Below are 12,016 nucleotides of genomic sequence, written 5' to 3'. Positions count from 1 at the left end.
TATGCAGCATCCTCGAATTGGTTCATTAGCGGTCAAAATCTGAAGTGCGTTTTGAAGTTGTTCATTTGTTCACATTTTGCTGCTAATAATGTATGCTGTTATTTATCAGTAGTCTAACTTAATATCGCAGTATGGGGGATAACTTTTAACCTTCATAAATCCGTCTTAGGTTTTGGTTGAATACCAATTTCGGACCCGTTGTTAACATTGGACCCCTAGAGCCTTTTAGGGGAAGGATGTTAAATTGGTTCTAAATTGGAATCTTCAGCCAATCAGAACCGATATTTTACGCGCAGCGTTAAGCAATTTGAATCCAAGTTAAATGATAGGGTGGATGATCTTCCAAGCCGGAATTTCCAACCTGAATAGATCATGTTAATGTTAACGTGATTTCAAATTTTGAGAAAAATTCCTGAAAGAAATCTTTTTACATTTTGTCAAATGGTCTATAGATCTTCCACCAGCCCACATCCTTCGAGAGCTGGCCTGCCTATTCTACCGGACCGACCTTTGGCCAGATGACACTGGTGAAGAAACACTGTGGTGATGGGCACTCGGAATTGGTCAACCCTTGGGAGAAAAAAGTGATTCCGAAGCCGAAGTTCCTCGAACAACTCGAGGGTTTCCTGCATAATGAACTGAGAGCACTGGATTGTCCCGAGAAAGGTCCAAGTGAATTAAGATTACAAGTTAGTACAGCAAAATCGCAATTTGTTGCTAGACGACTCTCGTCATTTAAAGATTGCCTTTAGTTTTTATGCCATCTTATTATTTTATGACGATTGAAGACGAACATAAGAAATTGCCTGTTTTTTCGTGCTTTTCATTGGAATATGATGTTATGCAACATGTTATGCAACAGTTTTTTTGATGGCTAGTTAGGTTATAGTTTTAGAAAGCTGTCATGTTTTACATGTAATAGAAAATAGGTAATAGGCTGACAGGGTTAAGTATGCCATACCAAATTTTGTCTACACCAGTTAACGACACAGGGCAAAAAAAAAACCGATACCATAACAGCTCATTTCAAAAAATATCACAAAGGACAAAAAGTGATAATGGTTGCATGACAACCTAACCGACTCCAATCTACTCAATGTCACTGCACTTTACTGATCTCTCCTATGTAGCAATAAACCGTATGCCATTCAACGCTTTTGAAGTTAGTTCTTGTTCTATTTTTCGAAGAAACTATTCATTTTGATGGAAGAGTAATTGTCGAACGTGAATAAAAAAACATCAAAATACGATTTTGCTTTTTAAATATCGAAATTAGTTCAAATCAATTGTTAGCAATGCATGACCAGTAATTCGAAATGACGAAACCTCAACGCGCTTCGGCTAACGTTTGAACAAGTAAAAAATACCACCCAAAAATACCGCTCAAGTGGATGTCTTCAGTGTATGAAGCTATTTTTAGAGCGGAATAACAAAAGATCAATCAACCAAAAATCAAGATTTGAGTTATTTTGGAGAATCTTAGAAGTATACCGTTGGATAAATGAATAGCTAGTGTAAACTACAAGGCCATGGCGGAATTGTTGATTGAATGGGACAGGGCTGAGGGAAAAGGTTTTTTTTTATTCTGCTCTGTCACAGAGGGTTTAATAATTGTGCGAGAGAATAAGTAGCTTACAATGAAATCTTAGAAATTTTCTTCACTTTCTAGTTCCATGCTTCTTTTTTTCTGGCAGCTGAGCTTACTGTTTCTGTATGTGATTTTCAAGTTTTTGTGCTTGACGCAGCTCGTTAGAATTGCTCGTGGTGTAATTAGACATTGGTTTCCACTAAAAGAGTATAGCAATACCAATATGCCATCCTTCTATGACATTTGTTGTCCTGGTCAGCCCAGCAGCTGCTTCTGAATGATTTAAAAGTTTGTAGAAAAAGAGGATCGCGACAGCTTCCAAAGTTTCTCACTTGAAGCAAATGTGTTGGAGTTATGTGTCCATCTCACCCACTTTGTTGTTCCGACTTTCGATACGAAAGTAACGGAATATTTGTGATCGGGGTGGGTTTTTTTTTCTTCAAACAAATTTCGACTTTTTAACTAGCCGTTTTTGACGGAATTTTTTTATCATTCGAAAGGTATTGTTGCCCTGAGCTCAAATTTGAAAAGATATTTCACCTGTGATCATTTTTCGTAAAGTTATGGGGGTTTAAATATTGCCATTTTGGCCAATTTGGGACAATTAACGCGCGATATACTTCGCGCTATTAACGCGTAAGCGGAGAGTTAATCCGTCTTAAAATTGTTCCAAATTGATTGAAAGAAGCTTATTTGCCATAATTGATTTGTTACAAGGAGCGAAATCTATCTTTTTCTTTTTTATATGGCGTGTGGGGGATGCTTTTAGAAATTTTTTTTTTCAAATTTTAGAAAAAATTTTTTTTCATTTTATTTTAATACATTTAATTTTTTAATGTTATTACTGGTCCATAAAACCTTAAAAGGCAGTCGGAACATTCAGTGCTTCACCCTGATACGAGCAGTCTTGTTTAGTTTGTTTCCGTTTTACTCTAACTTGTTAAGAGATTTTCGATCTTATTGACCGGGTCGAAAGCCACTGTCACCATTTCAACTGGTAAAATGCTTGTAGCTAGAATCAGATGCAGAAGCAAAATGAGTTCATAATTTCTTCCATACAAGCATTTCGGTCTCATTTTTTTTTCAGTGCTAACAGAAGGCCCAGGCTGCAACGGATATACATTTGCTGCTAGTGTTTTCGTTGTCAATCGGGTCAACTGGCACGGACTATTTGTATGCCCTAGTACTTAGCGTGTCACGCAAAAAAAATTACCGTCACTCACAAAAAATGTTGCCATTCTTCAAAGTTTTTTTACTGAACTGGTTGGCTTCGTTGCTTAGCAGAGATTTCTCACCATTTTAGGAAACTTCTGCTATAATAATTAATTTTTCTATCAAAATTACGACTTTTTTTTTCATACGTGAATCTTTTGGTCTGTTAATCAGACATCGCTAGTCGTCTGAGATTAGAAAGGCTGCCACTCATCGCCAAAACAAATCTACATTCTCGAAATCTCGAGTTTGCGCTGGGCAAAAATCAAGGAAGGCGTCTCCCACGATATCTCAGAGTAAGAATTTGGCCTCAAAACGTTCGTCTACATCGAAGATCCTCCCGACACAAAGTTTCTCTTATGTTAGAAGCTGTAATTACCAATTCCCGTGCCGTTGTAGTAGCAGTGCAAAAAAATGGGGCTGTGCAAAAATTTGGCGTCGAATAGTTCTTAGAACTGATTGCACATTCAATGATCTGGGTCTTTCAGATTGTCATAAGTCATCAATTTGTACTGTAAGACCAAATTGAGCCATACCGATTGCTTAATTGCGATTTTAATTCGAACTTGAGGTCATGTTTTCAACTGCTCAAAAAAAATTGACGCGCCATTCGCAAAGATGACATTGCGTTCAGAAACTAAATATAAACGTTGTATAAAAACGTTTATATTTAGTTTCTGAACGAAGTATCATCTTTAATTTTAAACGTTTTCATACAAAATTGTTTCGTTGCGTTGTTTCTCCATTGTATAATTAATGCCAAATTGTTGGCGAGGTTGGTGACATTGAGCAGTTTAATCGGTCAAAAACGTTACTATTATAGGTTAAATAGTTTTTCTGAAACCGTTTTAACGCGTAGAAATCATTAATAAGATGAAATTCCGCGTCAAAATCAGCTGTTATAGATTAATTAATTTCGATGAGACTCGTTGACCGAAAATAAATTGCCAACAATTTGACAGTAACTATATTATGACTGTTGGGCTTTCGTGACATGGGATCTACTAGCATGCGATGCATGAGCTAAGATATTTCATGATATACTATGATTTAACATATTTCGCCATGAAACCAGTAAAAGTTGATAATGTTGTTTTTTGTAATTATCATGAAGGAATTCGAATGTTTTTTTTAAAATATAAATCGTCGGCCATGCTATTAATCGAGAAAAGGTGATTCTGTGTTCAGGTGTTTCGCGAGGTGTTCGAGTACCTCATCTCTGACTTCAAGACTTACCGACCGATTCTGTCGATGGTTAAGAACGAGTATGAGCTAGTGATCAGTGATCTGCACCAGAAGATAAGGGAGTTGGAACCTCTGAAGCAGATGCTAGTCACTGTTTCAGAGAGGTGTGACCATAAAATCATGCAGATACAAGAGCAGGAGAGACAAGGTTAGAGATGCCTTCTTTGCTGCCTCCGAAAAAAATGCTGAGATTTACGCCTTGCTTAAATAAAAAACTGTAGATTTAAAAAAATAAACAACAGCCTTCAAAATAATGTCAATTCATTATTATTAATTGATACGTGAGTTATAATAATTTTCGCTTGTTTTTTTTCTCCAAGAAGAAGTTCATAACGATGAGCTGTTCTTAACGAAGATACTCTTTTGGCCCCGTTGATTGCAACGTAAACTTGTGCGTTGCAGTAATTCTCTATTGGAGTAGTTTTGTTCAATCTGGTGAATCCGCTCGTTTTTTACGCGAAGTTCAAATTCTTCATTAAGGGAGTTATAGCAATAAAGACCTGGCTAAATACGGAAATAGTTATGTTTTGCGAAAGGAAGTTTTGGAAAGACCAAGTTGCGATTAAGGTACAGTTCAAAAAGATTACGGTTGCATTACAATGCCTAGTTTTTTACTACTATAGTCATTCCTTTACGAAGGTCCTTTTTTGTTCCTATTGCGTAATCTTTGTGTATTTTTTGGGAAATGTTCATGCAAATTTTTTGGTCTTAAAACAGCTGCTGCGCCTTCAAAAAGTAAGCTTCAATTATGAAGTGGCCTTGTGCCACTGCACTACACAAAATAAGGAAAAATCCTCTAGCCTATTGACCTCTCGTCTGATCGGAGAGTGGTACGGCTAGACATCATGTGTGCAGACAAGTCTATTTTTGAAACGTAGCATTGTTTCTATTTTCTCATTTGAAAATTATGATAAAAAATACTCCGAAAAACTCAAAAAATCCTTAAAAATAAATGCAACAGGTCAAGGTTTCGTTAAATCATTCTTTTTCATTGATATGCGAGTTTGAATAGTTTTAGGTGTCAATGATCGTATATGATTGAATTATCCGGACAAAACAAAAAACTATTTGAAACGCGTTTTTCTCAAATTAGATTGACTTGAGACAAAAAAATGATGAAGAAAAAACATGTTGGAATTTATGCAGTGTTTCTATGTTACAATTAATTTTGCGAAATCCGTTCCCTAAATTGTATCTCAAAAACGGATTTTTTAAATATTTTTAGTCGATCAATGATTATTACGCCAAAATTACCAGTGCAATTGCTGACAAAACCATAACAAATCGAATCTATGCATTTCAACAAAGAAGGGAATAATGTACAAAAATTTGTTCAAAGCTTTTTCAAATTGTTTTTACTTGTGCCAAAACATTTCCTATCATCAGGACATTTCCTAAGACATTTTAGCTATCAAACGAAAATAAACGTATGAATTCATAACTGAGAAGCTTATACCTTTCTATCTTTGTTTGTCTACGTATGGGGCTCATTTTGGTTTAGTTTTTTCATTAATTTAACCGCTAGTTATGGCGTAACTTTTGATTGACCAAAACTGATTAAAATGATCCTTTTTGGGTTGAAATTGTTGGCCCGAGTTTTGCAAAAAATAAATTGCACCATAAGCATTCTGCTTTAACTCTAAGCTGGTTTAGCTTTAAATTTTTTGTCTAAATTTAACCCAATTGAAAAAAGGCTTTAGCTTTTCAAGAATTATTCGTTTGTCTGGATATTTTTTAATAAACACTTATATAGCTCGTGATGTTTTTTAATTTTTGAATTTTATATTTTGTAGTCTGACTGTTGAAATATTTAATAAGTGAATTCAAATTCATTTATTTAAAGGAAGGAAAATTCCACTCTTTGATTATTTAAGTGAAAATGACGCAAAAATAACAGGAACGATTTCTAGTTTTAGGCAGTTAAATTTTAAGATTTTACTGCAGAATAATAAAACTACCTATTGATCCAATTTTATCAAATTGTGTTCATTTTATCAAAAAAGTTTCTGCCATAAAATTTTCTTAGCTTCAAAGAGCTTTTAGGTCATATGAGTTTTTTTCAGTCTTGTTGCGTTCATTGACATTTTTCCAACTGGCTGTTGGCTGTGTTTCATTTATTTTTTGCTAAATAAATCAGTTAATTTGATTTTCTCTGATTTGTCTGACATAGAGCTATAATGTCCCATTTATTTTCAGGAGTTATTGTTGGACCTCGAAGTATGATTCACAACCATCATCTCTCATTTCCTTTCTACATTAATGAAAGATCCCTAAAGTAGAATTTTCAAAGCTGCGGCATTGATATCCTAATGTTTTTTTTTCACAACTTTCTGATTAGTAAACAATCGGCAGAATAAAACATTTATGATATCAATTAAAGCTCCTATCATATCCTGACATAACTCTAATACGTAATAGCTAGTTTATGCGAGGAAAAATTATTTTAGATCTTGTAATACGTAATAACTAGTTTATGCGAGGAAAATTTTTTTTAAATCTTGTTTTAATACATAATAACTAGTTTATGCGAAGAAAAATTATTTTAGATCTTGTGGACTTGCGCAAGGAGAATATAAGATTACTGCAGAAAATCGATTCTATGAAGGAAAAAGAGAAAGATTACCAGGCGCAGATCGACAAGGTAATTAATTTTCTTTTGTTTAGTTCGAAACTCAATCAGAAAAATTAGGGTTGGTATTCACTTTCGTATTTACTTCAAGAAATAACAGACAACTTTTTGATGCCTGAGATATGAATTTTGTTGTTGAGTTTTCTTTGAATCGGAATAACTAAAAGTCAGACAACCTGCAGTTACAAGTGCAAGTGATAATGGGCGCTTTGCTGCCTTAGATCTCGGAAGAGCTGTCACGAGAGTATGAGAGATACAAGAACGAGTGTGATCAAAGACGGATGTTGGTGCAGGACCTAAATGAGATGCGATATCTCCGAGAACAGGTAAAATTTCCATAAAAATGTACTGCTTAACCAAGTTTTCTAACTGTAAAAGTATTATTGTTTGTTCATTTAACCTCTGATCTTTACTGATCGTTGACCTTTAAGTTGTTAATTTATACACCTGCCAAAAGCGCATCGGCTTTTGGTAGACTCAGAATTGGACACTATCTTTTATGATACGTAACAAACAAAACCGAAACCAATTCAATCTTTTAAACCTCTCTTACTTTAGTTAGCATCACCGTCTTTTATTTAGTATTAAATAAAAGCCTACTGTTTTAGTAGGAATCTTAATCATCCGTAATCTTAATCTATTCTTAGCTTAAGTACACTCCTATATAACTACGAGTGGTATCCTAATTTTTTAACATGGCGCAGTCTAACGAATCGAATCTACGTGGATTAGAGTTTTTTGGAACAACTCATCAAACGAAAATCAACATGACTGGGAACGGTGGGCGGAAAAGTTTCAATTGACAATTATTGCGAAAGACTCCGTAGACATCGAAGATGTAATTAACCCACCGATAAGAAACGAACTAATTTACCCTACGGCAGAACCACCGGACCCATCCGAGGATCAGGCCCGTCGGGCCGAAAAAGAGGAACATCACAGAGTAGCAGTACAAAATTATAACGAAGAATTAAGAAGGAGAAGGGCGGAAGATAACGCCAAATTTAACGGACTTCAAATCGGAGACATTGACAAGAAGCTAAAATCACAGTTATACCTAGCACTCGGAAAAGAAGGACAGAAATGCTTCTCTCATAAAAATCCTGGCAAAAGAATTCTGGATATCAATTTCGCAGAATTTTGGGAACTATTAAAAACTACTTTCACGATCACTACAAACCTAACATACGAAAGGTTTAAATTTTTTGGCCGAAGACAGAAAGAACATGAGTCCTTCGAAAAATTCCATGAAATTCTTTCAGAACTAGCAAAAAATTGTAAACTGGGGGAACTCGAGTCAGAACTAGTAAGAGACATTTTCATCACAAACATGAGAAATGTCGAGATCCAAAAGAAACTATGTATAGAATATTTGACCCCAGAAAACGTACTATCTTACGTACTAGTTCATGAAAAAGGTACTAAAATCGATCAACAGTATCTAAAATTCCCAACTTACAACCCAGGACCAAGACCACAATACGTGAAGAACGAACCAACCCTAAATATCGTCGAAAATAACAAATGCCGCAATTGCGGTCAACAATTCAAAAAAGGACACCTATCCACATGCCCGGCTAGAGATAGAAACTGCAATACGTGCGGACGGAAAGGACATTTTGCCAAACACTGTAGGAGTTCAGCAAAAACACAAACTAACATCGTTGATCAGAATCGTGTACCCCAAGAAAACGAAAACATCCGGACCAACCCGCAGGAAAATCCCGAATTTGAGGTTAACTTAGACGACTTCCTAGCTCTAGCCGTTGACACAGATAATCAAATAAATGCCGTAGAAGACAAAATAGAGCGTGGAGTGAGAACAGTATTTAACCACGAAGGATTAGAATTGAAAAAGACACTAAAAGTATCTCTGGGAAATTTCAACCCTTACTACACCGAGATTCAAATTGACTCCGCAAGTCCAGTTTCCTTCATGAAAAAAGACCTACTACACGAATTGAAGATACGAGATAGATTTTTAAGGCTAGAACCTGTGGACGAAATAACATAGAAAGCATACCAGGGCTTCGGGAGTACGATCAATATCACTGGAAGAGTTCGAGTGAAAATCCAATCGAAAGGATGGGAGGCTAATGACCAAAAACTTTTTATCACTGAAGGGGCTGAAAGAAATCTACTAGGAAACGACATCTTACCGAATTTGGGCATTGTAGTATTTCAGAAACAACCTCCACCCAACGGGTTAAAGTCACGGGAAGATCAGAAAGTATCACCCATTGGGATAAACGTCAATCAAATAAAATTCGCATCGGACAACCAACAGGATCAAAACCAAGAGACACCATCTCAAAGTGAGTTTAAATTATACATATCAAAGCACTTTTCAGACCTCATAAAAAGAACTGGTAGATCAAAAAACTACGTAGTTAATACTTATTTTAACGAACCGATAAAACCGATACAGGTAAAAGGGAAACGTATCCCGATCCATCTTCTCCCCAAAGTCAAACTATGTATCGACCAATTATTAAGAGACGGACACATCGAAAAACTATCTAGATGCTCTGAAGATTGTTTTATTTCCCCCATCGTGATTACAGCAAAAAGGGACGGATCAATCAAACTAGCATTGAACTCAAAACTACTAAACAAACAGATATTTCGCAATAGATATCAAATGCCGAATCTATTCGAACTAATTGACAACGTAGCAGTTACTATTAGCGGCCACGATCAAAGAAACATCTGGTTTTCATCGATAGATTTAAAATACGCCTACAGCCAAATACCGCTTTCTAAAAAGGCAAGCAATCAGTGTAATTTTAACATTGTGGGGGGAGAAGTAACGGGTTCATACCGTTTCAAAACCGGATTTTACGGACTAGGCGATATGCCTAATGAATTTCAACGAATAATGGACCGTTTGACGGAAAAACTACCAAATACTCATTGTTATCTTGACGACATCCTAATCGCCACCGTGGGTAGCGAGGAAGAACATAAAAAGCTAGTCATTAATGTGTTAAAAACGCTAGATGACGAGGGACTAGCCATAAAATGGGAAAAATGCACATTCTTAACCCACAACATAGAATGGTTGGGATTCAGAATCGACGCAAAAGGGACGACACCATTAATACATAAATCTGACGCAATTAGAAATCTAAAAGAACCAAATTGCATCAAAGATATCAGATCATTAATGGGATCGATTAACCAATTTAATAATTTTATACCAAACCTAGCGTCCCTATCAACACCGTTCAGAGAACTTATGCAAAAAAATAAACCATTTAAGTGGTCCTCAGTACATACGGAAGCGTTTGAAAAAATCAAGAACGAAATTTGTAATACGGTGACGAACCACCATTTCGATGTAAAACTGAACACTCGGGTGAAATGCGATGCCTCACATTTAGGACTGGGCACGTCCATCGAACAAGACCATCGGGGGAATTGGAAGACAGTAGCGTTTGCTAGCAGATTTTTGAATATTGCCGAATTAAAATACAGCACTAATGAACTCGAACTACTGGGATTAGTGTGGGCACTAGATCATTTTAAAAATTATCTACTGGGTAAACAATTCTCAATTTTAACAGACCACAAAGCTTTAATAGGAGCACTGAAAGACGATAAATACACCAAAACGGCCCAATCACGTCTCACCCGTTGGGCGGATAAACTTTTACCGTTCGACTTTACTGTAGAGCATCTACCCGGTAAAGATATGGGATTTGTTGATTATATATCCCGACACCCATCGGGTGAACCCGTACCAGTTTCTCTGGATGACGAAAAGTTTGTTATCGCTTCAGTAAATCAGATTAGTACGCTCCTAGGTTTTGATCATCTAATGCCAAAAAACTCGTGGGCGCAAATAAGAAAGAAATTCTCTCAACATTTCTTAGCACATGACGTCACTTCCTGTAATACGATTGGCCAGTCAACAGATCATATGACCAGTCAAGAAATAGAACGTGAGAATCGAATTGCTAATGCCGCTGAAACTTTCCAAGCGATAGCTAACTATTCAAATATTTCAGTGTGTCAAAATTCTCACTCGCGAACAGAACAGTGTGACTCATCTTGCAAATTAAACGATTTTTTTACGAATTTTAACATCTTGAAAGAAATGGCAGAACAAATTGAATTTAACCAACAAAAAGAACTTACTACTAAAGAAAACACGGACGTTTTAACACCAACTACTAGTAACCCGTCGGATAATCCCGAGAAAAGATCACCTAGTAAAAAGAAAATAGTTAACATATTCCCTTTCTCTTGGCCGGAAATATTTGATTCAAAATTTATGTCCCTCTTATCAAAACAAGATCTAGTTCTGAAAAAGATAATCAAAGCAATCGAGGAAGACCGAAAACAGGATATTCTACAACTGGGAAACTACTACAAATCATATTTAAATAATTTACATGTTAGTGGAGGATGTCTTTATCTTGACAACCGATTAGTAATCCCAGCATGCCTAAGATCGACTATGCTCAACAGACTTCACGAAGCTCACCCCGGCCAGTTCGCAATGAAAAGTCTGGCAACTCAATACATCTGGTGGCCGAAAATTTACCGTGAAATCCAAGTCCACGGCGAGAACTGTATTGAGTGCGTGAAAGCAGGTAAAAACTTGAAACCTCTTATAAAACACAATACCCTAGGGGAACTCCCAATGGTCGTAGAGCCAAACCAAGAAATGGAACTAGACTTCGCCGGTCCGTTACCTTTAGTATGGGGAACAAAAAAATACATATTGGTGTGTGTTGACAGATTTTCAAAATTCCCATCAGCTCAAATAACATCCAGCACATCGGCCAAATCTATAATAAACTTCCTTAGTAAATACATTGCTTTACACGGGATACCTAGAACCATTAGAACAGATCAAGGATCTGGTTTTATCTCCAAGGAAGTTAGAGAATTCTGCCACGATCACAACATAAAGGTGATATTTAGCCCAGTGGGTGATCATAGAGCTACCGGACTAGTGGAACGTCTAATCAGGACCATTAAGGAAAGACTCTTGGTTATGGCACAAGAACGTCCAAAACCTTCACTAGAATCTGCACTCCTGAAAATAATAAAATGCTTAAGAACAGTAACCCAGCAGTCGCTTAACTGCTCTCCTTTCGAAGCACATTTTGGTAGATCCCCTAACACCATCTGGCATAATTTGGTCAAATCACCCTCTTCGAATAACCTTGATTGGAATAAAACTTTGTTATGTCTAGATAAGGGCAAAAATCTAATGAGCCGAGAGCGAAGACACGACTGGGACGCCCCCGACGATATAGAAGATGGAGATGTTGATGAAAACTCATCATCCTCGGAGGATATCTCAAATGCTGCGAGATATGTACCAACCA

At 36.5% G+C, this 12,016-nt stretch overlaps 2 protein-coding genes across 3 annotated transcripts in view; one reads left to right on the top strand and one right to left on the bottom strand.

The window, feature by feature from the left end:
* Positions 1-5,864, bottom strand: part of LOC134847922 (chromobox protein homolog 3-like) — a 359,550-nt gene extending 353,686 nt beyond the window's left edge. Inside the window, exon 1 of the mRNA XM_063865212.1 lies at positions 5,854-5,864. The gene's annotated coding sequence lies outside the window, so the exon portion shown is untranslated. The remainder of the gene's footprint in view (positions 1-5,853) is intronic.
* LOC134847920 (translin-associated factor X-interacting protein 1-like) overlaps positions 1-12,016 on the top strand; it is a 117,425-nt gene that overhangs the window by 78,683 nt on the left and 26,726 nt on the right. For both annotated transcript variants that reach the window (XM_063865207.1, XM_063865208.1), the window contains exons 4-7: positions 453-689; positions 3,989-4,193; positions 6,592-6,686; positions 6,896-7,000. In XM_063865207.1, coding sequence (XP_063721277.1) covers positions 453-689; positions 3,989-4,193; positions 6,592-6,686; positions 6,896-7,000 — 642 coding nt within the window. The remainder of the gene's footprint in view (positions 1-452; positions 690-3,988; positions 4,194-6,591; positions 6,687-6,895; positions 7,001-12,016) is intronic.

Source organism: Symsagittifera roscoffensis, chromosome 6, assembly GCF_963678635.1.
Source record: "Symsagittifera roscoffensis chromosome 6, txSymRosc1.1, whole genome shotgun sequence".
Taxonomy (NCBI): domain Eukaryota; kingdom Metazoa; phylum Xenacoelomorpha; order Acoela; family Convolutidae; genus Symsagittifera; species Symsagittifera roscoffensis.
This window is presented reverse-complemented; position numbering and strand designations above follow the sequence as displayed.